The sequence below is a fragment of the Theropithecus gelada genome, chromosome 16 (genome assembly GCF_003255815.1).
Source record: "Theropithecus gelada isolate Dixy chromosome 16, Tgel_1.0, whole genome shotgun sequence".
Taxonomy (NCBI): Eukaryota; Metazoa; Chordata; class Mammalia; order Primates; family Cercopithecidae; genus Theropithecus; species Theropithecus gelada.
In genome coordinates this window covers 41,475,429-41,503,002 of record NC_037684.1, presented here as the reverse complement: position 1 = coordinate 41,503,002, position 27,574 = coordinate 41,475,429, and the positions used below count along the sequence as shown (strand labels likewise).

General features: G+C 41.7%; 1 protein-coding gene across 3 annotated transcripts in view; it reads right to left on the bottom strand.

Annotated features, from left to right (window-relative positions):
- BPTF (bromodomain PHD finger transcription factor) overlaps positions 1-27,574 on the bottom strand; it is a 151,395-nt gene that overhangs the window by 18,844 nt on the left and 104,977 nt on the right. For 2 of the 3 annotated variants that reach the window (XM_025361545.1, XM_025361546.1), the window contains 9 exons: positions 24,921-25,029; positions 19,494-19,711; positions 15,792-16,014; positions 13,844-14,760; positions 12,377-12,459; positions 11,884-12,109; positions 6,551-6,885; positions 2,033-2,225; positions 198-282 (listed from right to left, as the gene is read on the bottom strand). In XM_025361545.1, the coding sequence (XP_025217330.1) occupies positions 198-282; positions 2,033-2,225; positions 6,551-6,885; positions 11,884-12,109; positions 12,377-12,459; positions 13,844-14,760; positions 15,792-16,014; positions 19,494-19,711; positions 24,921-25,029 (2,389 nt within the window). The remainder of the gene's footprint in view (positions 1-197; positions 283-2,032; positions 2,226-6,550; positions 6,886-11,883; positions 12,110-12,376; positions 12,460-13,843; positions 14,761-15,791; positions 16,015-19,493; positions 19,712-24,920; positions 25,030-27,574) is intronic. The other variant, XM_025361547.1, reaches the window with a different exon arrangement.

The following is a 27,574-nucleotide window of genomic DNA, read 5'->3' as shown; positions in this document are numbered from 1 at the left end:
AAAAAAAAAAAAAAAAAAAAAAAGAAGAGTATGCATAACTAAACTTTAATAGATACTACAAATTTACCCTCCAAAGTGACCATACCAATTTATACCCCCACCAGCCTTGCTAAAAATATTCTAAGGTATTAATTTTATGGATAATAAAACATCCACTGAGACTTCTGAAGAACTTCATATTCAACTCATGTACTTACCCATAGGTTCCTTAATAACACCATAATAATCTGGTGCATCATTAGGATCTACTGGTTCAAGGAAAGGCCAGGCCATCTTATGGGCCTATAATGAAAAAGCAGCATCATTATTGTCAGTGAAAACACTAATTCCATTTAAGTTTCTCAGCTGAGTTACTATATCAATGAACCCAAAAGTCAGTTTTAAATTTGATACATGAAATACTTTATATTAGGTGATTTCTGCTCTAGTAATAAGTTACCTAAGATGAGTCTCTTCTACAATAATGGTACTCAAAGGCTGGTCAGAAGACCCTGTGTGGGGGGTGGAGCACAAGCTTAGAAGTCACAAAATCAGTATTCTGAGCCCTACATGAAGAGCTGTCACTGAGTGATGCTGGCATTGCAATCGCTTCTATAAACAGGTGGAATGGGTTCAAAGTGTGGAGTCATTACCACAGCTGGTTAATGATGAGGTGGCAGAGATGTGTCGTTAAATAACATTCAACCACATATTGAGACTATGATTCTCTTTTTAGTTACTTCAATTCTTGTGATTATAACAAGAGGAGAAAGTTTCAATCCAGTGCACTATATCCTTTTATTTCCCCCCATTTTTTTGAGATGGGGTCTTGCTCTGTCATCCAGGCTGGAGTGGAGTGGCATGACCATAGCTCACTGTAGCCTCCGGTGCTCAAGTGATCCTCTCACCTCAGCCTCCCGAGTAGCTGGGATTACAGGTGCGTGCCAACATGTCCAGCTAATTTTTTTAATGTTTTGTAGAGATGGGGTCTTACTTTGTTGCCCAGGTTGGTCTCTAACTCGTCAACTCAAGTGATCCTCCTGCCTTGGCCTCCCAAAGTGCTGGGATTATAGGTGTGAGTAGCCACACTGGCTTTCCATGTCTTCAATACATCTGTATCACTTGCTAATCCTGCAAACCATCCCCATCCTGTTTTTCTTTTTTTTTTTGAGACAGAGTCTCGCACTGTCACTGGGCTAGAGTGCCGTGGCTCGATCTTGGCTCACTGCAACCTCCACCTCCCGGGTTCAAGCAATTCTCCTGCCTCAGTCTCCCTAGTAGCTGGGATTACAGGCTTGCGCCACCGTACCCAGCTAATTTTTTGTATTTTTAGTAGAGAGATGGGGTTTCATCCTTTTGTCCAGTCTGGTCTCGAACATCTGACCTTGTGATCTGCCCACCTCAGCCTCCCAAAGTGCTGGGATTAGGGAGTATGCCACCGTGCCCAGCCCCCTTTCTGTTTTTCATAAGGAAAAGAATAACTATAATCTTTTTGTTTGTTTTGAGATGGAGTCTCACACTCTCACCCAGGCTGGAGTGCGGTGGCGCCATCTCCGCTCACTGCAAGCTCTACCTCCCAGGTTCACACCATTCTCCTGCCTCAGCTTCCTGAGTAGCTGGGACTACAGACGCCTGCCACCACCCCTGGCTAACATTTTGTATTTTTAGTAGAGATGGGGTTTCACCGTGTTACCCAGGATGGTCTCAATCTCCTGACCTTGTGATCCACCCGCCTGGCCAAGAATAACTATAATCTAATCATACTGCTTCTCAATCCATGGGGGTGAGAGGAAGTTTCTTTAAAAATAAAATGTATAAAGAAGTGAGTCATGTTAACATTCTTGTGAGTGTGAAATAAGCTGAGGTGGTGTGGGGATATGGTAAAGCTCATGACACTGGTACGTGAAGGACTGAAGTTTGTCAGGCACTTCACTAGACTAGCTGGGAGTCAGTAAATAATCACTTTAAGACTGGAAAGTTGAAATCCTAGAAATCTTTCCAAAATTATGCTGGCTGATTTCATTTTCAAATGCTGCACACAGAGGGGTCTCACCTGTAAGGAACGGAGCACCCTCTTCAACCCCTCATAATCCTTCTCAGTTAGTGGCGTGAGCACTGTCATGGCATCCTCTGTTGACTGGCACTGTGGACAGACATACTCATCAATGAGCTCTGCCTCACTTTGCAAGATGCCAACGCAGCGCCCATGGTACCAATTCTGACACCGATCACAGCCAATATAAAATCTGTAAGATCCGAAATGGAAATGTGAGTTCAAAACAGATGGGATGATGTTACTTATAATAAAGCATGCACCTGAAAATTTGCTAAACCCTGGGATACAAAGTAGTTTTAGTATTATGGTTTTAATACTTTCAAGATTGGCATTCCAGTACACTAATTTAGTATTTTTTGATGTTAAGAACAAGCAGTAAAAAAATTTATAAGAACACTGTGTAATATTAGAGAACAAATTTAAAGATAAATATGGAACATTTAATTGATTTTAAAGCTGAAAACAAAGCCAAAAATCTTTCAACTAGTACAGTACCATATGGGAGTTCAAAATCCTATAAGCTAATAACAGAGTCTCAGAGCTTGTACCCATATTAGTGTTTTTCTAACCTACAATAAAGCACCATTTCAAACACTGATAAAGTCCAAACAAGTCAGGCTATTTTAATCTCATTAATTTCTATGTTACATATTGAAGAATCAAATCTACTGTTATTAAACCACATTTTCCCCAATGTGTCTCAAACATTCACTATGAAGCAAGATAAAATTTGAAGGGTAGGTAAAAAGGGAAAAAGAGAAAAATGAAAAGGAATTTGTAATGTAAGTGTATAATAAATGTAGAAAAAAAATCTGCTTTTTATTTTAAAATAAATAAGTAACCAGTCAGAGCAATTTGGCTTCCTAAATTATTAAATATGATGCTCTTATCAGAACTCACTGTGACTCATCATAAGGTGTTCTGCAGATACAGTACAATTCCTCACTGCTGCCCTCTTGTGCCCGTTTACAATCATTACAGATGTACACATCCATTTTCTTAGCCTCCTTTTCTGTGATGCCAACACATTCTCCATGATACCAGTTAGTACAAAGATCACAGCCAATATAGAACCTAAAAGTATTCACAATGAAAATGACAATGTAATTGTCATTTTGAGCTGCAATGGTACTTAAATCTGTCTTCCCTGCCTTGCTTCACTTTTTTACAGGATAACTTCCTGCTTATGAGTCAGCTAAACATTCCTGAATCCAACCATTCTACCCCTGGCAAACTCCAGTATCTGATGCTCTATCACGTGTGGACACATAAAGTCACTCACATCGGTTTCAACAAGTACACTGCTTAGTGAAATATGGGTCTTTAAAAACATACTGGAATTTGAAAAAAGAAACAACACATTGATGGTAATGTCTTCCTCTGAATGAATGTGTGTAAAACTGTAACAGGCACAAAAACCAAAGCCAAAGAATCAAAGACTTACATCTGTCAAACCTATTCCACAGAAGCCATTTCAATATCAGGGCTATTTCTTAGATAGGTTTGAAAATGTATCTCACAATTTAAATTTGAGAACAAAGCAAAGCGCAAACACCAAGTAGAAGTTACACTACAAGGAACATGCAGGTCAGCCAGGTGTAGAAGATAAATGGTCAAAATATGAGATGAAGAAGAAAACTAAGAAAGGTACACAGAGCAATTCAATCTCTACCAGGTTTTCTGAATAAACACCGGAATTTAATCGAATTAAAAATAACCTCTCATAATGGAATATGGCATGGGCCAGTTTTCCTGTTAATGTAATGTTTGTGACAATGTGGACAGTGGCCTGGCTAATTAACGAGCAGGGAACATGGAAGGAGCTGCTTCAGTTCAACACCGGGGACAAGGTGTGGAGAACGATGCAAGGATAGTTATCCGAAACCTGTGAGGGTCTACACTGCTTGGCAAGGTGGAGCTGTATAAGTGTGTGATTGTGGAGTGCAGAGTGGCCTCTGTAATAAACGACCTAATGACAAAAGGAAAAGTAAATGTAAGAAACGCTTATACAGTGTGTCTACGAGTGTTGATAGGCACTGTGTAGGAACACCATGTCAAAGTCATAGTGAGAATTACCATGAATCACAGGGAACCAGACTGGCCTTGCTGATACCATTGGCACTCTTAGTTCTACCAAGGCATTTCTTGAGGAATGCCTCACCTAGAGGAATGGAAGTCGTCCTCAAGCTTCAAATTGACCTGCTTCATGAATGTGAAGGAATAATATATGGTTATGTAGTTCATCCCGTTACCACTAACTTTTTTTTCTCTTTTGTCTCACTGTATAGCCCAGGCTGCAGAGCAGGGACAGGATCACGGCCCCCCTGCAGCCTGAACCTCCCAGGCTTATGTGATCCTCCCACCTCAGCCTCCCGAGTAGCTGGGACTACAGGCATGCGCCACCAGGCCCGGCTTTTTTTTTTTTTTTTTTTGACGAAGCCTTGCTCTGTCTCCCAGGCTGGAGTGCAGTGGCATGATCTTGGCTCACTGCAACCTCAGTCTCTCAGGTTCAAGCGATTCTCCTGACTCGGCCTCCCGAGTAGCTGGGATTACAGGTGTGTGCCACCACATCTGGCTAATTTTTACATTTTTAGCAGAGACGGGGTTTCACCATGTTGGCCAGGCTGGTCTCGAACTCCTGGCCTCAGCTGATCCATCCACCTTGGCCTCCCAAAGTGCTGGGATTACAGGTGTGAGCCACCACGCCTGGCCAATTTTTTTGTACAGACGGGGTCTCCCTATGTTGCCCAGACTGGTCTCAAATACCTGGGCTCAAGTGATCCTCCTGCCTCGGCCTCCCAAAGTGCTGAGATTACAGGCACGAGCCACAGTGCCCAGCACTTTTTTCTTTTGAACTATGACTCTCACATGATTTTCACTTCCACAGGTGGGGGTCCTCCTGAGATACTTTGTGTGTTATCTCCACAGAGTGATAGGCTGTGTTCTGGAAGGATGTTCAGGACTTGAATTTCAGTTTTCAGTCATTCTCACTGGATTCCCAAACCAGCCTAGTTTGGGACAAGAGATTACGAAACACTCCTTAGAAACACTAACTCATCCCAACTAAAATAGGGAGTGAATGAACCTGGTATACTAAAGTGTTAATAATGACAAAATGAAAAATATAAAATAACACAAAACAATGAGGCAATCTCGATGGAATGGGCACATGTAGCTGTGTGCCTCATTTTATGCAATGTAGGTATTTCAAAGAAGTTGTGTGTGACATAATTTCTGTGATCTGAATACTCTAAACAGGCCAAAGAAGTCTTGTTATTTAAAGAAGTTCTGTAAGCAAATCTTTTTAACTGAAAAAGTAAGGAAACTTCTGTTTCAGAAATCATTTAGTATATTGTGCTTAAAGTGAGGCACACTTGTATTAAACTAAGGAAAAAAAATCAGTGAATCAGGTTCTACTGTTTACATTATGTATAATTTCCAATGAGGTAAGATAATGAAAAGCGAAGATGCCTAAATTGATTTGTGTTTAATTCAGCACACAGCTCAAACTGCCAACAAAGAGTTTTCATTTGGCATTTGCAAACAGATGATCATTTAGACAGCGCCACCAAAGCAGCTTCCATGTTGCAACCTGAACATCATTAAAGGGACCATAATTTTATTTCAGGAATCAATTAGGTATCCACTTAAGGCAGGCATTGAGCATTCCTAATTCTAATTAATTGATTCTAAATGATAATTTTTTAAAGCACAATCAAACTTTTTGGTCCTGTAAAAAGTATGGTGGGTAACTGTGGCTTTAAAAAGCTGGACTACACTTTAATGTTCAAAGTAGAAGTTAAATATTTTGTAAAATGATATTAATGACCAAAAAATGAAACTACATTTATGGTTTAGTGCCTCTATAATCTTGTTTGTATCACCAAATACAAGTCACAACTGTCAAAAACAGCTTCCAGCTGCCAAATTGTTGGACGTTATACTTGAGGAATGGAACACTTTTTGTATTTTTCTGGCTTTTGTCTCTGATAAGAAAGTGGAAACTCTGACAAAAATATGAGTTGCAGTATTTTAATACAAAAAACAACTGCCTAAAATAAAACAATTAAGAAATCAAACCACTCAAATTCAAAACCTCTGACCATTGATGTTCAAATGGTTTCCAGGATTTCATGTATTTACAGGGCTTTGAACAGATCCCAGAAAGGATGCTCTCCATTTTGGGCAACAGTAATACACGTCCTTCTCCAGACATCAATTACTCGTTGATTTGGAGTTAATTCAGAGGGAAGAGGAGAAAGCAAAGGAGCAACAGAAAGCTTGTTTTTGACAGAAAAGAATATAACAAAGGACAATCACAAACACGTGAAATAGCAAATTTTACTTTACTAGCGTCAATGGTAAGAATATCACATGCAAGACCATGGATGAAACATTACTCTTAAATTTAATATTTTCATTTATATCATTCCCAAAATATTCATTTTCTTCAAAACTCAATTTTATAGCTAAACTTTCAAGACAAAAAACTAAAGCTCAAAAAGATCTACTCACTTAGATTCATCATAAGGCGTTTTACAGATACAGTAAAGCTTTGTGTCCTTCTTAGTTTCCTTTGAGGTAGTAGAGATCATTTTCTTTTTCTTGGACTTTGAGCTTGAGTCTTTTTCCTCTTCCCGCTTCCTCTTCTGGGAAGCTGCAGGTAAGGTGGGCGTGGACAGGAGGCCTGTGTGTTGCACAGCAGGTGGAGGGGGAGGTGAAGGTGGAGGGGCTGGAGGGGCTGGAGGAGCTGCCGTCACTGGGGGGCAGGGTACAGCTACTGCTGTGGACTGAGCCACCTGCATCAGGTCTTTTTCTTTCTTAATTTTCAGGTCTCTCTTCAGCTCTTCCTGTTGTCAATTAAAGACAATACAAGACTATCATTAGAGTCATGTAAATGTGTGATCTGGCCAGAAGATGGTACATTACCCACTCTTGTCGAAGTAGCTCCACAGTTCAGTCTAATGTGAGAGAATTTTAGTTAGTTGCAAACAAGAGTTTTCTTGTATCTTAAACCCAACTCAGACAATTAGAAACAGAAAATGAAGACTATGTAAGAACAACTAGAAAGATGCTAGTTATCTTCAAAGGAGAGTTGACTGAAAGATGAGCCAAGTGGCTAGGAAGAGCGTCCCTCCTGGCTTGCCCCTGTCCCATCTGGGCTCTTTCTGTGGTTGCTCAGAAGGTGACTGCAAGCATCCTCATCCGCTGGCTGCTTTCTTCTAGTTGCTCTTGCTCTCTGTCCTTACAGTGAGAGTGGACATGAACTGGCCTTGAGACTCAAAATGTGGTCTGACCAGCAGAAAGCAGAAAAGAGGCAGATTTGCCTTGTTTATTATGATGCTCCTATGTCTAGAATTTCAGACTGCAGGGAGAGTTGGGCAACATAACACACTATTTTCTTTTTTTGAAAGATACTTTCTTTTCATATGTATGCTTTTAGAGACAGAGTTTCGCTCTCATCAATGGCGCAATCTCCGCTCACTGCAACTTACGCCTCCTGGGTTCAAGTGATTCTCCCGCCTCAGCCTCCTGAGCAGCTGGGATTACAGGCGTGTGCCACCACAACCAGCTAATTTTTTTGTATTTTTAGTAGAAACAGGGTTTCACCATGTTGGCCAGGCTGGTCTCAAACTCCTGACCTCAGGTGATCCACCTGCCTCGACCTCCCAAAGTGCTGGAATTACAGGTGTGAGCCACTGCACCCGGTCTCTTTTTTTTTTTTTTTTTCCTGAGACGGAGTTTTGCTCTAGGCTGGAGTGCAGTGGCATCAATCACTCCAACCTCTGCCTCCCAGGTTCAAGCGATTCTCCTGCCTCAGCCTCCCAACTAGCTAGCATTACAGGCACCTGCCACCACACCCAGCTAATATTTTTTATTTTTAGTAGAGACAGAGTTTCACCATGTTAGCCAGGCTGGTATCGAACTCCTGACCTCAGGCAATCTACCCTCCTTGAACTCCCAAAGTCCTGGGATTACAGGCATGAGCCACACTGTCTGGCCCCTTCATATATATATATATAATTTTTTTTTTTTTTAGTTTTAATGAGCAGTGAGGACAACCAGAGGTCACTATCGTCACCATCTTGGTTTTGGCCGGCTTCTTTACTGTATTCTGTTTTTTCTTTTTGAGACTGGGTCTCACTCTGTCACCCGGGTTAGAGTGTAGTAGCACAGTCTCGGCTCACTGTGCCCTTCACCTCCCAAGCTCAAGTGATCCTCCTACCTCTGCCTCCCAAGTACCTAGGACCACAGGCACGTGCCACCAAACTCAGCTAATTTTTGTACTTTTGGTAGAGACAGGGTTTCATCATGTTGGCCAGGCTGGTCTCGAACTTTTGACCTCAAGTGACCCACCTCTGCCTTCCAAAGTGCTGGGATTATAGGCGTGAGCCTCTGTGTCTGGTCAACATACTATTTTCTCGATATGCATTTTGCCATACTTTTAAAGCACACTTCTTCTGCTATCTAGTAGTACAACTTACTCTTGGAAATGATCAAAGCAAACTTTACTACCCTATGAACAAACCCATTGTGATTGGCATCCACAAACACACTTGGCGTAAAGAAATCATAGCTATGACCAACAGTATTTCTTATTTGGAGACAGTGTCTCACTTTGTCACCCTGCCTGGACCGCAGTGACACAAACATGGCTTGCTGTAGCCTTGACCTGCCAGGCTCAAGTGATCCTCCCACCTCAACCCCTTCAAGTAGCTACAGGTGCTCACCACCATGCCCAGCTAATTTTTTTGAGGAGATAGTGTCTTGCTGTGTTGTCCAGGTAACTCCTGAGCGCAAGTGATCTGCCTGCCTTGCCTCCCAAAGTGCTGGGATGACAGGTATGAGCCACTTGCACCTGGCCATAAAAATATTTCTTAAAATCTGACTTAAAATTTTTTTTTTTTTGAGACGGAGTCTCGCTGTGCCTCCCAGGCTGGAGTGCAGTGGCGTGATCTCGGCTCACTGCAAGCTCTGCCTCCCGGGTTCACGCCATTCTCCCGCCTCAGCCTCCCAAGTAGCTGAGACTACAGGCGCCCGCCACCACGCCCGGCTAGTTTTTTTGTATTTTTAGTAGAGACGGGGTTTCACCATGTTAGCCAGGATAGTCTCGATCTCCTGACCTCGTGATCCACCCGCCTCGGCCTCCCAAAGTGCTGGGATTACAGGCATTAGCCACTGCGTCCGGCCGAAGCTTTTTTTTTGAGAGAAGAGTTTCGCTCTTGTTGCCTACGTTATAATGCAACGGTGCGATCTCAGCTCACCGCAACCTCCGCCTCCCGCGTTCAAGCGATTCTCCTGCCTCAGCCTCCTGAGTAGCTGGGATTACAGGCCACACCCGGCTAACTTTTTGTATTTTCAGTAGAGACAGGGTTTCTCCATGTTGGTCAGGCTGGTCTCAAACTCCTGACCACAGGTGAACCGCCTACCTCAGCCTCCCAAAGTGCTGGGATTACAGGATTGAGCCACTGTGCCCAGCCTTTTTTTGTATTTTTAGTAGAGATGGGGTTTCATCATGTTGGTCAGGATGGTCTTGAACTCCTGACCTCAAATGATCCGCTTGCCTCGGCCTCCCAAAGTGCTGGGATTTACAGGTGGGGTTACCATGCCCAGCCTTGAATTATAAATTGTAATCACTATTTTCTTGGGGTTTTGATGTAATAATCATATCGCACATGAAAACAACGTTGTCTTCTTTCCTCAATTTTTTGTCTTTTTTCCTTTTTCTTGGCTTAACACATTTGCCAGAACTTCCAGAAATGCTAAATAATAATGTCGATTGTTGGCATCATTGAGGATTCTGACTTTAACTGGAAGATCTCTAATGTTTCACAGTTAGGTAATATTATTAGTCTGGTTAATATTTTCTTACTATTTCTCACCTTTATTGGGGGGGCGGGGGACAGTCTCGCTCTATCGCCCAAGCTGGAGGGCAATGGCATGATTTTGAATCACTGCAGCCTTCACCTGAGCTCAAGTGATCTGCCCACCTCGGCCTCCCAAAGTGCTGGGATTACAGGCATGAGCTGCTGTGCCTGGCCTATTTCTCACCTTCTTAAAAAGTTTAGGACATGTTATGATTTTTTTTTTTTTTTTTTGAGACGGCGTCTCGTTCTGTTGCCCAGGTTGGAGGGCAGTGGCGCAATCTTGGCTCACTGCAACCTCTACCTTCCTGGTTCAAGCAATTCTCCCTGCCTCAGACTCCTGACTAGCTGGGATTACGGGCACCAGCCACCACGCCCGGCTAATTTTTGTTTTTAGTAGAGACGGAGTTTCACCATCTTAGCCAGGCTGGTCTTGAACTGACCTCAGGTGATCCACCTGCCTTGGCCACCCACAAAGTGCTGGGATTACAGGCATGAGCCACTGCGCCCGGCCTTGAAATGTTTGATAGCCTACTTCTCTTCTAAAAAGCTGTGTAATTATGTATAAGTTATATACATATGTGCATAAATAGATGTCTACTTTTTTTTTTTTGAGACGAAGTCTCACTCTGTTGTCCAGGCTGGAGTGCAGTGGCACAATCTCAGCTCACTGCAACCTCCACCTCCTGGGTTCAAACTCTTCTCCTGCCTCAGCATCTCAAGTAGCTGGGATTACAGGTGCCTGCCACCATGCCCAGCTAATTTTTGTATTTTTAGTAGAGACAGGGTTTCACCACATTGGTCTGGCTAGTCTCAAACTCCTGACCTCGTGATCCGCCCGTCTCAGCTTCCCAAAGTGCTGGGATTACAGGCGTAAGCCACTATACCCGGCCCTACTTTTTTTTTTTTTTTTTTTTTTTGAGACAGAGTCTCACTCTGTTCCCCAGGCTGGAGTGCAGTGGTGTGATCAAGGTTCACTGCAACCTCTGCCTTCTGGGTTCAAGTGATCATCCTACATTAGCCTCCCAAGTAGCTGGGACCATAGGTGTACGCCATCATGCTTTGTTAATTTTGTGTTTTTTGTAGAGACAGGGTTTCACCATATTGCCTAGGCTGATCTTGAACTCCTGGGCTCAAACTATCTGTCTACTTCGGTTTCCCAAAGTGTTGGGATTACAGGTATGAGCCACCACAGCCAGTCTACTTTCATTTTTTAATAAATTCCTCTCGAAGGCAGGTTAGCAATACCTACAGAATCATTTACAAGTCAAAGAAGAAATTTTTCTTTTTTCTTTGTTTATGAGACAGGGTTTTGCTCTGTTGCCCAGGTTGCAGTGCAGTTATGCCATCAGGGCTGACTGCAGCTTCAACCTGCCAGGCTCAAGTGATCCTCCTGCCTCAGCCTCCTGAGAAGCTGGGACCACAGCTGTGTGCCACCACATCTGGCTAACTTTTTCATGTTTTGTAGAGACGAGGGCTTGCCATGTTGGCCAGGCTGGTCTCGAACTTCTGGGCTCAAGTGATCTGCCTGTCTTGGCCTCCCCAAGTGCTGGGAGTATAGGAGCGAGCCACCTCATCCTGGTGGAATTTGTCTTATTTAATGGACTCATGTTATTTTTCATTCTTCCAACGTTACTTCATCGTCTCCGTACCTTTCTTATGAAGCTCTGCTCCTAATTAACTTTTGGCCAGACTATGTCATAGACTTGAAAAGCTGTTCTCAGAGTTCTACAACATTTCAATCAACAAGCTCACCTCTCAGAGTCGCTAGCATGGAGAACACAATATAACTATACATTTAGTTATAAAAGCTCTGACTTGTTTCATAAGACACACGCGTTGCACTGCTTTTTACTCTACGTACACAGAGGTAAATTCCAGAAAACATACTGAAATTTTAAGCTTTATTAAAAAGGCAAGGGAAAAAAGCAGAACCTTAGATGCTAAACACTGGACACAGAAGAAAAGGGCATGCCCTCTTACCTGCACTTCAATTTGAAGATCCTTGTCCAGGAGTGCTCTCTTCTTCAGGATCTCGGCTCGGAGCTGCTCTTTGTGCTTGAAGAGCAGAGCTGACAGCTTAGTGGCATTCTGCTTGCTACGTTTCTGCTCCACACTCTCTTCACGCTTCCGTTTTTTTGCTGCCTGTTTTTCTTCTTTATCTATCTTATCCAAAATATACTTCATCACCTGGTTACAGACAATCATTCTAGAGAAAAATACACAACCTATGTAATGCTGCGCGTTTTATTATGAAAGGTTTAAGACATGACTCTTCTATGCCTCTACAGATGAGACACAAACTTTCTGTGACTGGAAAATTTCAAAAGTGGTTCAAACCAGTTATGAGCAATTATTAGTGCCAAGTGTTCTCATTTAATAAACTTCAATCAAGATAAACAAGTATAAACTCAGAACTCTGTGCATGTGCACGATAGAGAAGAGACGGACAGACAAGACCCTGCATCTCCCCTACCTTTGATTCTCTTCTCTTTCAGCTGGAGTCATGCTCTTTTTCTGTTTTAAATGTTCTATTACAGCATTATGCTTCATCACCACCTTCAGGACAGAATAAATCCAAAAGCGCATATTTTATAATGACCACAGGTTAGTACACAGATAACAACAGTAGAAATCTGAGCACATACGTATTTTTTTAAAGAAACTGTAAGAATTCATAAATAAAATTAGCAGCTACTAGATGGCCTGGGTGCTTACCACCTAATGGGGACTGCTAGGCTAAGCACTTGACATTACCTCGTTTATTCCTTATAACAACACTGAACCATAGCAATAATTTTATAAACAAGATACTGAGACACAAAGAAATTAACCACCTTGTTTGAGAAACAATAAGTAATACAGCTGAAATTTTAACCTGGCTATTCTTCTCCAAAGGCCGTATTTTTAACATTATGCTTTCTTCCCAGGAATGAATTTTAAAAAGCTGTCCCTTGTCTCCCCTATATAAAGATTAGGAGATAGACAGACAGTGTAGTAATTCTCAGTTTATACATATCCAGTAAAGCTGGGTAATAATACATTTAAATATAATACATATAACCATCATTTTCATAAGAATACATCTTTAAAATAACTTCGCTGTTTAGAAAGTGCTTCTACATTTATGACCTCATTTAATCATTGCAATAATCTCATGTAGCTGGAAAGAGAAGAGTTTTAAGAGGCTATAGCTAAGGAGGGATAAATGAGTTTCACGGACTGTGAATGGGAGACCTAGGAACTGAATGAAGGTCTCACGACTTGGTAACACTTAAAATCCACACTCAAACTCCTGCCTAGTACTGAGCGAAGCAAGCTATAGGTAGATGAAAACATGGTTTTTGCCAGTAATTGTTATCGGATGTTATATGTATGACTTCACTTTAGTAGACTAATTCTAACTCACCTAAATTGCTTTCTTTCACTAATGTGCCATTGCAAGATGTTGCTGAATGATGCCACTTTCTATTTAAGCTATGAAATAATGTTTTTAAAAACTTTTTTACGAAGGTGTGGCTAGAAATACAAATGAGTTTAATCTGTCTATAATTTGCATAGTCTACATGCAAACTAAAGAATGACAACTTTGAATAACTTTAAAGGAATTGCGATAATGTCCGAAGTGACTTTAAAACTTAGGTTAAACCCTCAAGTTTTATAGTAATCATTAAAGCTCATAACTCCATTCTTCCCATCTTAGTCCTCCCAAAATAGAAGTCATTCCTAATAAGCACTGACTACATATTATATGTATCTAATGAAGAGTTCCACACCACAGTAGTCATTCAATATTTTTTTTGGTCAATTCAGTGTTTCTTCTAAATTTAAACATTAATGACTTTGTCTCATTTAGGAAACCTAACACAACCAAACACTAAGTCTACTGCACAGCACAATAATTCAAGCTACTGAACATGCTGCTTTTACTTAATAACTTTACCTGTTTCTGAATGATTTCACTTTGATTAGAAGCTTGGAGGGTGTGTTCACGCTTAATTTCTATCTGTTGCTGTTTCTTCTTTTGCTGCTGATCCCTGAGTTGCTGAACCCTTTGCAACTGCTCTTGCACACTGGCTGCCTGCACTGTAACCACATTCTGAATCTGGTGAGTCTGCACAGCATTGCTTTGCTGAATTTGGATAGGTAACTGCAGTTTGATTTGCTGGGGCACACCACTTTGCTGAGCCTGTATCTGAGCCACAACCTGTGACTGGATCTGAGAGAGAACCTGGACTTGTTGTTGCAGCTGAGGCACAGCAATGACTTGGGGCTGTGGCTGCTGTATTTGTAGCTGAGGACGGGATGGGGATGAAACAGTAACTTGATTTAAAGTTTGTCCTGATGAAAGAGTTTGAGTTGAAGACTGTACCTGGGGTTGTGATTGTGGCTGGCCTTGGGAAGGTATCTGAAGAGATGTATGTGGTTGAATTGGAATCGGTTGTGAGGTTGTAGTCTGAACCTGGGATTGTTGTCCAGGAGACAGTTGGGATGGAGTTGATGGACGTATTCGAGTCTGTGATGGACTTTGGACACGAACAGGAGACTGTCCTTGGACATTACTTTGAGGCTGAGACTGTGCTGCGACTTGGGGTTTGGATGACTGTGCTTGGGTGGGTTGTGCTTCAGAAGGGACATGGGATGAAACAGTTGTTTGCGTCTGAACTTCAGGCTGAGTCTGAACTTCAGGCTGAGCTGGGGACTGGGGCTGGGTTTGGGGCTGGGGCTGAGCTGAAGGCTGAGCAGTCTGTGGCTGGGCTTCTGCCGGACCCACACTTGACGACTGAGCTGGTGGCAGGGTTTTGTCTTGATGTACCTGCGTCTGGGGTGACAGTTTACTCTGTCTTTGTTCACCTGTACCTGTGAAAAGGAAAGACGAACCATTTATATTACTCTAGAACATAAGACTGTGGTTAAAGAAGAATCTGAAGGAAATTTTCCAAAGCTGAGAATTCTGGCTAGGCGTAGTGGCTCACGCCTGCGCACTTTGGGAGGCTGAGGTGGGAGGATCGCTTGAGCAACACAGTGAAACCCCGTCTCTACACAAAATCAAAAAAAAAAAAAAAATTATCTGGGCATGGTGGAGCATGCCTATGGTCCAAGCTACCCGGGAGGCTGAGGTGGGAGGATTGCTTGAGTCCAGGAGGTCAAGGCTGCAGTAGGCAATAATGGTGCTACTTCACTTCAGCCTGGGTGACAGAGCAAGACCCTGTCTCAAAAAAAAAAAATAAAGTAAATAAAGTTAAGAATTTTGTATTTTGGTATAGAAGGTCTATGCCTTTGAAATGCTCCATTTGGACATGCTTAGGGCAGGACTCTCTGAAACTGGGGAGCCTGGGCCCTGCTTCTTGGCTGTCCCCTGTACACTATCCTAACTCTAGAGGGCTGGTTTCCAAAGTTAGTTGCAGCCTCTGGAAATCAGCTGGGTCATCTGGCCCAGGCTAACTGTCAAGCCTCACTTTTCTCCCATGATGTAGTGGTAGTTACAATGACTTGCAGCAGAAGGCCAACAAAGTGGTTCTGGACCCGCTCTCAATCTCAGTCATGAACTGGATTTACCCACCCTCCCTGAGATCACCTCCATGACTCAATCAGCACCTACAAGGCTTAGCAAGGAGGAATTGTGGGCATAGTTACCAAGATAACCATTATTTTTGCCTCCTTTCTCTCTCTCTTTTTTAATGGGAGGGAGAGGGTGGTGGTAACAGGGAGTCTGTAAGAACAGGGTACAAAAGCTTCGAAATGTTGTGAGGCTGACTATGTCAACTGTTGAGCTCACTGGCTTGAGGCATATCCTTCCAAAGGTAAATACTGGTTCTCCTGTTGGCCTCTGTTAGCCCAGCAACGTGTAGTAGTAACATCCGACATTTCTGATAAACCCACAGCTCTACCTGCTGCTGTCGTGGAAACAGTGGTGGTGGTGGTGCTGGCTGTGGTGGCTGTTGTTGCCAATGGGGTAAAGAGGAATCGCTGAACAGTACCATTTGGCATTGCAGCTTGCATTAGCTGCTGGCCTGGGCCTGGGAGTACAGTCACCCCTTGAGGTATCAACTGCAACTGTCCAGTAGTTTGACCTTGTCCTTGAATTACTACTGTCAAACCTTGATTGCCACCCTGTGGAAAAAACACAACATGTAAACAGTGTTCAAAGCATCAATCTGTATGTGTATCATTTTTATTAAATCATTTTTATGTGTAATTATCTTTTAATATAATGAAAATGCATATTTGAATGTCACCAGCAGGAATTTAGATAAGCTAAAGTAAGAATATTTATGTTGCTTAGCAGGAAATACATCAACAATCCAGAATTCCAGTTCAAGCTCCCCCAATGGTCAGCCAGTAATCTGCCCACAAGCAACACTGTTCCTCCAGATCCAAGTTTCCCAATCTATAAAGTAAAGGTATTGAATGACTAAGGTCCCCACAAAATTCTGATTTTAAATAATCTTATATTCATATTTTACAATTTCAAAAGCATCTTCATAGATACTGCCTCATTCGATTCTCACAATGAACTTGTGACTTTGTGGGATAGGCAGAGAAAATATTATTCTGATTCCCAACTAAGAAACTCAGGTTAGAAAGGTTAAGTACCCCACCCTACTTAAAGGTGAGATAAAAGGAGGTACCCAGATCTCCTGAATTCTGTCTTTCAATACGTGCCAAATTACCTGTGGGGTGTGTGTGTGCTAAAGTGTAAAACGCTTAGGGTTTTAGATATGTAATGCAAACACCAAGTAAGGAGGATCACTAAGGTCTGAGCAGTTACCAAAACGGGGTCTAGAAATTTAAAATTCTCTAGGCGCTGTCTCTTCTGTCTAGAACTTTAATTAAACTAGAAACCTTGAATACCAGGAACATGGTGGAGAACTGGAAAGCAAAAGTAAAAATCATCCCCTAAACTCCCAATGACCAAAACTGATGGCACAAAGTCCATGTACTAGGTAAGTTCCATATACGTGTGAGTTCCTCAAAACCTATTTACTCTTGCTTTTCTAAAATATATTTTTTTATGCACAAAATACACAAAATACCAAGTATAATTTAAAAATTGTGAAGTAAACATCTATAAAACCACGACTGTGGTCACCATTGCCAATGTCCTAGAAGCCCCCATGTGACTCACCCAGATCTCAATTCCCTCCCTCTCCCCTAGAGGTAAGCACTATCCTCACTTTGATGATAACGCTTTATTTCATTATTACTTCGGAATATATCTTAGGTATATACAGGGCCACTGAGGTTCACAAACTCAGGAGCAATATTCACGAAGAATACAATGGGAATGGTGTCCCCTCCAGGCAGGCAATGCAGCAGCCCTGTATCCTTACACAAAATAGCTTAGTTTTGCCTATTTCTGAATCTTATACAAATGAAATTATAACATGTACTTTTTTGGCAGCTACTTGCTTCTTTAGCTTACCATTATATATTTATGAGAATCATCTGCATAGTTCTGTGTGGTTGAAGTCTATTCATTTTTATTGCTATAGGAATATACTACAATTTACTTATCTAACTGGTTTTGATAGACATCTGAGTTGTTCTTAGTTTTTGACTCTTATGAACAATGCTGCTATGAATATTTATGCCATGTATTCTGGTGCTCACATGACCAAGAACTTCTCTAGGGATATACCTAGAAGGTATACTGGGACCTGGGGCATATACAGCTTCAACTTTACCAGACAATGTCTGGGAGGTTTCCAAAATGGCTTAACTGACTGACAGGCCCACCAGCTGTGCATGAGAATTTCTTCTGCTCTACGCCTTTGCTAACTCTTGGTTTTGTTGGATATTTAAATTTGTACCAATCTCTTAAGCATATGGTTTTAATATGTACTTCTCTCATTATTAATTAAGTTCAGCAGTTTTTTGGAATTTGGGACATTTAGATTTCTTCTTTCCTCATAATGTTGGTTTGTCCTTTTTTTTTTCTTTTTTCTTATTTTTGAGACGGAGTCTGTTGCCTAGTCTGGACTGCAGTGGTATATCTTGGCTCACTGCAACCTCCGCTTCCTGGGTTCAAGCAATTCTCCTGCCTCAGCCTCCCAAGCAGCTGGGATTACAGGCATACACCACCGCACCCGACTAATTTTTGTATTTTTAGTAGAAACGGGACTTCCCCATGTTGGCCAGGCTGGTCTGAAACTCCTGACCTCAAGTGATCCACCTGCCTTGGCCTCCCAAAGTGCTGGGATTACAGGTGTGAGCCACCACATCTGGCCTGTTTGTCTTTTTTTCTACTAATCTATCTGGATTTTTTTCTTTCTTGACTTGTAGTAATTCTTTATATATTCTGGAGATATAATAGTCCTTGGTTAGTTCTTTTCTCATTTTCTTCACTCTCTCTGCAGCGCGTTTAATGAACAGAAGTTCTTATTTTTATTTTTAAAGTAGTTGAATTTATAAATATTTTCATTTATGGTTAGCATTTTCTGTCTGTTTAGGAAAGCTATAAAGATATTCTTCTATCTTATCTTCTAAAGGTATTATAGTTTTACCTTTCACAGTTAGGACTTTCATCCTCCTGGAATTGAGCTTATGTAGAGTGAGGTAATAATGGTCCAATTTCATAGTTTCCCATGTATATTCAATTGTCCCGGCACCATTTACTGAAAAGTCATCTCATCCTCAATGATCTGCAATGTCACGTTTGTCACATAACAAGTGTCCACATACATGGGGTTCATGTTCTGCACTCTCTACTGTTCTGTTGGTCTATCTGCCTCTCCTTATGTCTGTAACTCGCTGTATTAATTAGTGAAATATTATATACTAAGTTTTTTGTTTTTGTTTTTTTAAATGAAGTCTTGCTTTGTCGCCCAGGCTGGAGTGCAGTGGCACAATCTCAGCTCACTAAAACCTCTACCTCCCAGGTTCAAGCAATTCTCCTTCCTCAGCCTCCTGAGTAGCTGAGATTACAAGTGCATGCCACCACGGCCAGCTAATTTGTTTGTATTTTTAATAGAGACGGAGTTTCACCACGTTGGTCAGGCTGGTCTCGAACTCCTGACCTCAAGCAATCCACCTGCCCTGACCTCCCAAAGTGCTGGGATTACAGGCACAAGCCACCATGCCCAGCCTGTACTAAGTTTTGATATCAGGTTATCATATAGGGCAAATAATCCTGTTCTTCAAAGGTATATTCTTAATACTTTGTACCTCCATATAAACTTTTAGTATCAGCTTGTGAAGTTTCACTAAAAACAAAACCTCTTGGGATTTTGATGGGAGCTGCATTCAATCTATTAATCAATATTAGAAGACTTGCTAACAATACTAAGTCTTGCAAAGAAGTAGCTTAATATACCCAAATTTTATTTGTCTCATGGAGATTAGCCAATGAATACAATTTTGGTGGTTAAAAGGGTATCTGTCTCACTGTTATAGCTCACTGTCTAAGGATTACTCTAGTAGTTGGGGTTTATTATACCCTGTCTAAGAGGTATTTCTGTTTGACTCCAGGAAGTAGCCATTTCTTCAAATCAGCACATTTAAAAACTTATCAAAATAAGTTCATGTTTTTAAACTTAGAGCAAGAATAAAGAAGATCACCTCTAAAGTTAAAATAGAGTTATGTTACTTACGTGGCCCTGTGTTAACTGAGTGAGTTGAGCCATGGTGAGCTTCACTTGTCCTTGTTGGGGGCGAGGGGGTTGTGAGGCTGAAGACTGTATATTTGAAGTGGACGTTGCTGAAGTTAAGCTTTTCTGCCCAGGTGTTGAGGAAACTGTGTTAGGGGCAGAGATTGCAGTGGAGACAGGCTGTCCCCTGATGATCTGAGTCATCACTTGCTGAGGAGCACCTACACAAACAGCAAAACATTATGAAGGCTTATACATCTTTGGCATTATTTTGAATTGAAATAATTCAACACCTTAGATGAATATATTCTTTTCCATCTTCAAAAAAACATGGGCTATTAAAATTCTTCCTATAAATCTAAAACCAAAATGACAATAGGGAAGACAAAAGAGAATATATAAAATATACTGTTTATAAGGCTGCCTTTTCTTAGGAATATAATATTAAAAATAAGATGCTAATTTAATTTTAAAAATTCATACGAATTTTAAACAAAATATAAAGAATCTGGAAAATTCTGGGCCAATTGCATTTATAATAAGCTTCTCTTACAGCTATTTGACAGACAGCTTGGGAGAGCCAGGAGGGCAAGGACCACTATATCCTCAATACTAGGGCAGGGTGCTCAAATAATGCTTTCTTTTTTTTGAGATGGAGTCTCGCTCTGTTGCCCAGGCTAGAGTGCAGTGGCGTGATCTCGGCTCACTGCAACCTCTGCCTCCTGGGTTCAAGCGATTCTCCTGCCTCAGTCTCCCAAGTAGCTGGGACTATAAGCATGTCCCACCAAACCCAGCTAATTTTTTGTATTTGTTTTAATAGAGACGGGTTTCACCATGTTAGTCAGGATGGTCTCGATCTCCTGATCTTGTGATCCGCCTGCCTTGGCCTCCCAAAGTGCTGGGATCACAGGCGTGAGCCACCGCACCTGGCCCAAATAATGCTTTCATAGAAATTGTTCAATAAATGTCTATTGAATGAATGAAGTTGAACTGGAATGGCTCTACAGTTTTCCATAAATCTCTTTTTAGTTTAACTTGCTGAAACTAGAATAGGCAAGTGGAATTTTCCCCCATGTAGAACAGTTGCTAAGAATAATTTTCTGGTAGCTAATTTGACATTTACAGACTCATTACTAACTACTGAATAACATCAAATTTCTCAAGTTTTTAATATTTACTTGCTACATTTGTTCCATCTGTGAATACACATATACTTTCTTTGTGTTTCTCTTAATGGCTGAATGATACTTCATGTTACTGCACATGTATAAAATGAAACCTATTTTGACATTTAGAATACTTCCCCCATACCTTTTTGTTGTTGCTGTTATTGTTAAACTAATGCCATGGTAAAATCCCTGCTTATACATTTCTGGGTGCTTCTGGTTATTTCTTTAAAGTAATCCCCCCAAAAATATTACTGGGTTCACAGTAGAATTATAGTACTAAGTTGAAGTTTTGAAAGGTTATTCCAATTCATACTACCGCCACGTCTGTATGCCTATTTCACTGAACCCTGCCAACCCTTGATATCACCAGTAAAGTAAAATATTCAGGCAACTGCAAATAGTATCATGTATCACAGTGTCTGAATTTCCTCAATTACTACAGGTTGGCATTAAAAACTGTTTTAAGTTACTGTTCTTCATTTGTGAATTCTCTCTCCACACTCTGCCCATTTCTCTTCCTACTTATTTAATACATATTTTTAAATACTAATTTTTCCACTTTGCCATCTACCTTTTTATTTCTAAACTTGCAATTTTAAAAAATGCGGTCAAATAGACTAGTCTTTTTAAAAATTTTGACTTTAATTATTGCTTGTAAAGTTCTCTTGTATTCTCTCATTAGATATATGCTCCCAAGAATGTTCTTAGTCATGGTATATGTTGTAACACAGAAGTCTATTTTCCCCCCAAACTATAAACCAATTATTCTAGCATCATTTACTGATGCAAAATGACACCATTGTCATGCAGCCAATTCTCACATATAATGCCTCTGTAACTATTTGTGTTGCTTCCTTTGGTATCATGCTCATTTTGGTGACCTTATAACGTGCTTTAACAACTGGTTGTACAACTTTTCCATTACTCTTTCTTCTAAATTTTTCTTTGTTACTCTCATTCATTTATTCAAGATGAACTGAAAGACAACATAACATAGTGTGGCCAAGGGCTTTGAGAACTCCTGTAGCGCAGCGCTAGGTCCTTGCCTTGCAGTCTGAGAAACAATACATGAAAAGTTACCACTTCCAGATCCCCTGGTGCAATCTTGGCTCACCGCAACCTCTGTCTCTAGGGCTCAAGCAATTCTCCCTGTCTCAACCTTGAGTAGCTGGGATTATAGGCGCCCACCACCATTCCTGGTTTTTTTGCATTTTTAGTAGAGACAGGGTTTCACTATGTTGGGCAGGCTGGTCTTGAACTCCTGACCTCAGATAATCTACAATTCCTTTTGAGTTAAAAAAGCTCACTTTTTTTTATTGTACTTTTTCATTCCTAATTCTGTGAACAAGCATACTCCTCCCTTTTCCCTAGATTAGACTTGCAAAATAATGGTCTAATTTTTTTTGTCTTTTTTGTTTTGTAATTATTATTACTTGTGCTTTCATTTCCTCCCTCATTTTCTTTCCTTTTTTCTTTTTTTGAAACAGGGTTTCACTCTGTCACCCAGACTGGAGGTGCAGTGGCAAGACTGTGGCTCACTGCAGCCTTGACCTCTTGGGCCCATGTGATCCTCCTGCCTCAGCCTCCCAAGTGGCTGAAACCACAGGCATGTGCCACCACGCTTGGCTAATTTTTCAGAAATTTTTTGTAGAGATAAGAGTCTCACTACGTTGCCCAGGCTGTCTAGAACTAATAGGTTCAAGTGATCTGACTGTCTTGGTCTCCCATAGTGCTGGGATTACAGGTGTGAGCCACCACATCAGGTCTTGTTTTCTTTTGAAACTTGTTTTATATATGTTTCTAACTTCTGATTAATAGAGGTATTTTTGGTCTGTTTTATTCACTGATTTATTTCAACGGCCTAGAATAGGTGTTCAAATATGTATTGAATAAACTGAATTACCTCCAAGTTTAACTGCGGCGTCAAGGCTTAAGGTTGCTATTTGAGAATTGCTTCGTAATTACATATTTGATGTATCTTTAACTTAAAAGTTACTTAGAATGTACTTTGATATGGAGTTTCGCTCTTGTTGCCCAGGTTGGAGTGAAATGGCATGGCCTCGGCTCACTGCAACCTCTGCCTCCTGGGTTCAAGTAATTCTCCTGCCTCAGCCTCCCGACTAGCTGGGATTACAGGTGCCCTCCACCATGCCCGGCTAATTTTTGTATTTTTAGTAGAGATGGGGTTTCACCATGTTGGCCAGGCGGTTTCAAACTCCTGACTTCAGGTGATCTGCCCGCCTTGGCCTCCCAAAGTGGTGGGATTACAGGAGTGAGCCACTGTGCCTGGGTTAAGCCTATAAATATTTTAAATGAATGTGTATTTCAGAAGGTACTAAAGTTGATACATAGTTTAACTGTGGCTTACTATGCTCCTATTAATTCCTCCTTGATTTCAAATAGTTTTGCTTTGTACACTTTAATATGACATGCTACTTAATTCATAAAGATTCAAGATTATACCTTAACTGCAATCTTTTTTTCTTTTCTTTTTTTTTTAAACAGGTCGTGCTCTGTCTCCCAGGCTGGAGTGCAGTAGCATGAGCATACTTCACTGCAGCTTTCGATGCCTGGGCTCAAGCAATCCTCCCATATCAGCCTCCCAAGTAGCTGGGGCTAAAGGCGTGCTCCAGGATGCATGGCTACTCTTTTATTTTTTGTAGAGATGGGGTCTCACTATGTTGCCCAGACTGGTCTCCAACCCTTGGCTTCAAGTGATCCTCTTGCCTCAACCTTCCAAAGTTTTGGGATTACAGGCTTGAGCTACTGTGCCTGGCCACGATCTTTACCCTTTTTTTTTTTTTCACATGGAGTCTCACTCTTTTTGCCCAGGCTGGAGTACAGTGGCACAATCTCGGCTCACTGCAACCTCCGCCTCCTGGGTTCAAGCAACTCTCCTGCCTCTGCTTCCCGAGTAGAGTAGTTGGGATTACAGGTGCCCACCACCACACCCTGCCAATTTTTGTATTTTTAGTAGAGACGGGGTTTCACCATGTTGGCCAGGATGGTCTCAAACTCCTGACCTCAGGTGATCTGGCCCGCCTTGGCCTCCCAAAGTGCTGGGATTACAGGCGTAAGCAACTGCACCCGGCTGACCTTTACCTTTAAGCCAATAAACAAATGACTATTTTTCATAAAATTTTCCTTTTTATTAAACATTGAATTTTATTCTGTCCAGTATCAGTAGGGCCATCCTTGTCTTTTCTTTCTTTTTATGGCCTTTATTTTGCGTGCCTGTGTCCATCTTTAATTTTTAACCTTTCCAGCTTTTGTAGTAATTTGATTTTAGCTGCATTTCTCATAAATGTATAGGGTTTTAAAAAAAAAAATCTTTAACGTCTTCAACTTTTTTTTTCTTTTTTGAGACAGGGTCTCACTCTGTTGCCCAAGCCGGAGTGCAGTGGCATGATCTTGGCTCACTGCAACCTCCACCTCCTGGGTACAAGTGATTCTTCCATCTCAGCCTCCCAAGTAGCTGGGAGTACAGGTGCAGGAGACACCATGCCTGGCTAATTTTTTAATATTTTTTGTAGAGATGGCATTTCACCATGTTGGCCAGGCTGGTCTTGAACTCCTGGGCTCAAGTGACATTCCTGCCTTGGCCTTCCAAAGTGCTGGGATTACAGGGGAGACCCACCTAGCCTGGCCAGTCTTCAACTTTTAAAATGGTAGTTTTAACCTATTTACATTAAGAGTAATAAATGAACGTCTGGCACTGCATTTGTAATTTTGTTTTATGTGTTTCTTTGCTGTCTCCTTGATTTTCTGTCTTTTGCTATACAGACTGTCTCCCTTACTTCAATTATATATTTTATTTATTAGTGGTTTCTATTACTTTTTTTTTTTTTTTTTTTGAGACGGAGTCTCGCTCTGTCACCCAGGCTGGAGTACAGTGGCCGGATCTCAGCTCACTGCAAGCTCTGTCTCCCAGGTTTATGCCATTCTCCTGCCTCAGCCTCCCGAGTAGCTGGGACTACAGGCGCGCGCCACCTCGCCCGGCTAGTTTTTTTGTATTTTTAGTAGAGACGGGGTTTCACCGTGTTAGCCAGGATGGTAATAAGCATACTTCAACCTATTTTTACTGTCAAGGTCAAAATGAAATAATATCATTGAATAGATCTCACAATGGATTAGAAATTTAGTATGCTTTGAAGTATTAATTCAAATTGTATTTCTTGCATGTAGTGCCAAATGCAGATAATTACATATTTCCTAGACTGGCTGTTCAGATGTAAAATGATAATGCTGGATGGATAAATACCTGGCTGTACCATCACAGGTGTTCGAATAATTGCTTTTCCTAGTGTTGACTGTTGGAGTGGTGTTCTAATCACGGTCATACCAGGGCGAATCTGAGGCCCTGTAATTACCTATAAATGACACAAAGAGCAATTAATTAAAATGCTTTAAAAAGACTAAAGTATAATGGACTTAGAATCCAAGATCTTTAAATATTCTACATTAATAAAAATGTTTACAGAAATGACAGGGGCTCTTGAACATTACATTTTAAATTGTATTAAACATCAGAATAAAGATGGAATTTTGAGGAAAGAAAACTTAATTCAAATGCTATCATACAAAATTCCCTGCCACTGATACAAAAAAATAGCCTGAGGACTAAAAGGAAGGAACACATGCCAGTGGGGCTGTGCTCTGTAACTAGTGCTCACAGGACAATGTGGAGTCCCACTTTCTGTAAGCTCCAGATCATGCCTGTAACCCACAGAATATAACAGGAAGATCAGAAACCCTATTTTCTTTCACAGTTTTAAAAAAATTATTTATTTATTTATTTTAAAGATAGGGTCTCACTCTGTTGCCCAAGATGGAATGCAGTGATGCAATCACAGTTCACTGCAGCCTGGCTCACTCTTGGGCTTAAGCAATCCTCCTGCCTCAGCCTCCCAAGAAGCTAGGACTATGGGTGAATGGCACCATGTCTGGCTAATCATTCGTTCGTTCGTTCGTTCATTCATTCATTCATTCATTTACTTACTTATTTAGAGATAGAGTCTCCATTCATTCATTCATTCATTCATTCATTCATTTACTTATTTAGAGATAGAGTCTCGCTTATTTATTTATTTACTTATTTAGAGACAGATTCTCGCTCTTTCACCCAGGTTGGAGTACAGTGGCGTGATCTCGGCTCCCTGCAACCTCCACCTCCCGGGGCTACAGGCGTGTGCCAACCACACCCAGCTAATTTTTGTATTTTTAGTAGAGACGGGGTTTCATCATATTGACCAGGATGGTCTCGATCTCTTGACTTCGTGATCCGCCCACCTTGGCTTCCCAAAGTGCTGGGATTACAGGCATGAGCCACCGCACCTGGCCCGGCGAATCTTCTAACTCTTTTTTTTTTTGAGACAGAGTCTCACTGTGTCACTCAGACTGCAGTGCAGTGGCTCCATCTCAGCTCGTGGTGGCCTCTGCCTTGTGGGTTCAAGCAATTCTCATCCCTTATCCTCCCAAGTAGCTGGGAATAGCTGGGACTACAGGTGCATGCCACCATGTCCAGCCAATTTTTTGTATTTTTAGTAGAGATAGGGTTTTGCCATTTTGTTTAGGTTGTTCTCGAACTCCTGGCCTTAAGTGATCCTCTTGCCTCAGCCTCCCAAAGTGCTGGCATTACAGCCGTGAGCTACTGTCCCTGGCCCTTTCATAGTTTTAAAGGGGAAACCAGGGCCAGGTGCAGTGGCTCACGCTTGTAATCCTAGCACTTTGTAAGATCAAGGAGGGCAGATCACAAGGTCAGGCGATCGAGACCAGGAGAATGGCGTGAACCCGGGAGGCGGAGCTTGCAGTGAGCTGAGGTCGCGTCACTGCACTCCAGCCTGGGTGACAGAGCGAGACTCCGTCTAAAAGGGAAACTAGAAAGTATGTTATTTTCAGTTCTATAGTTAGGTTCAGAACATTTTCAAAAATTTAAAATTTTAAACCTTTTCCGTAATACTAGTTTACAAAACTTTAAGTCTTTTCCATACTAGTAACAAAGAAATTACGTATCTGGGCCAGGTGCGGGGGCTCACACCTGTAATTCCAGCACTTCGGGAGGCCGAGGCAGGTGGATCACCTGAGGTCAGGAGTTTGAGACCATCCTGACCAACATGGTAAAACCCCGTCTCTAATAAAAATACAAAATTAGGCCGGGTGCGGTGGCTCAAGCCTGTAATCCCAGCACTTTGGGAGGCCGAGACGGGCGGATCACGAGGTCAGGAGATCGAGACCATCCTGGCTAACACGGTGAAACCCCGTCTCTACTAAAAAGTACAAAAAACTAGCCGGGCGAGGTGGTGGGCGCCTGTAGTCCCAGCTACTCGGGAGGCTAAGGCAGGAGAATGACGTAAACCCGGGAAGCGGAGCTTGCAGTGAGCCGAGATTGCACCACTGCACTCTGGCCTGGGTGACAGAGCGAGACTCTGTCTCAAAAAAAAAAAAAACCAAACAAAATTAGCCAGGCGTGATGGTGGGCGCCTGTAATACCAGCTACTTGGGAGGCTGAGGCAGGAGAATCGCTTGAACTCAGGAGGCAGAGGTTGCAGAGAGCTGAGATCATGCCACTGCTCCTGGCCTGGGCAACAAGACTGAAACTCTGTCTTAAAAAAAGAAATGATGTATCTAATATGTGTACATATCAGCTGATAACAAACTAGTTAACAGTACTGTAGATTACTTTTTAAATTTTTTTTTTAGACAAGGTCTGGCTCTATTGCCCAGGTTAGAGTGCGGTGGCACAATCTCAGCTCACTGCAGCCTTCCCTTCCCAGGCTCAAGTCACCCTCCCACCTCAGCCTCCTGAGGTGCTGGGACTACAGGTGAGCACCATCACGCTTGGCTAATTTCTGTATTTTTTGTAGAGACGGGGTTTTGCCGTGTTGCCCAGGCTGGCCTTGAATTCCTGAGCCCAAG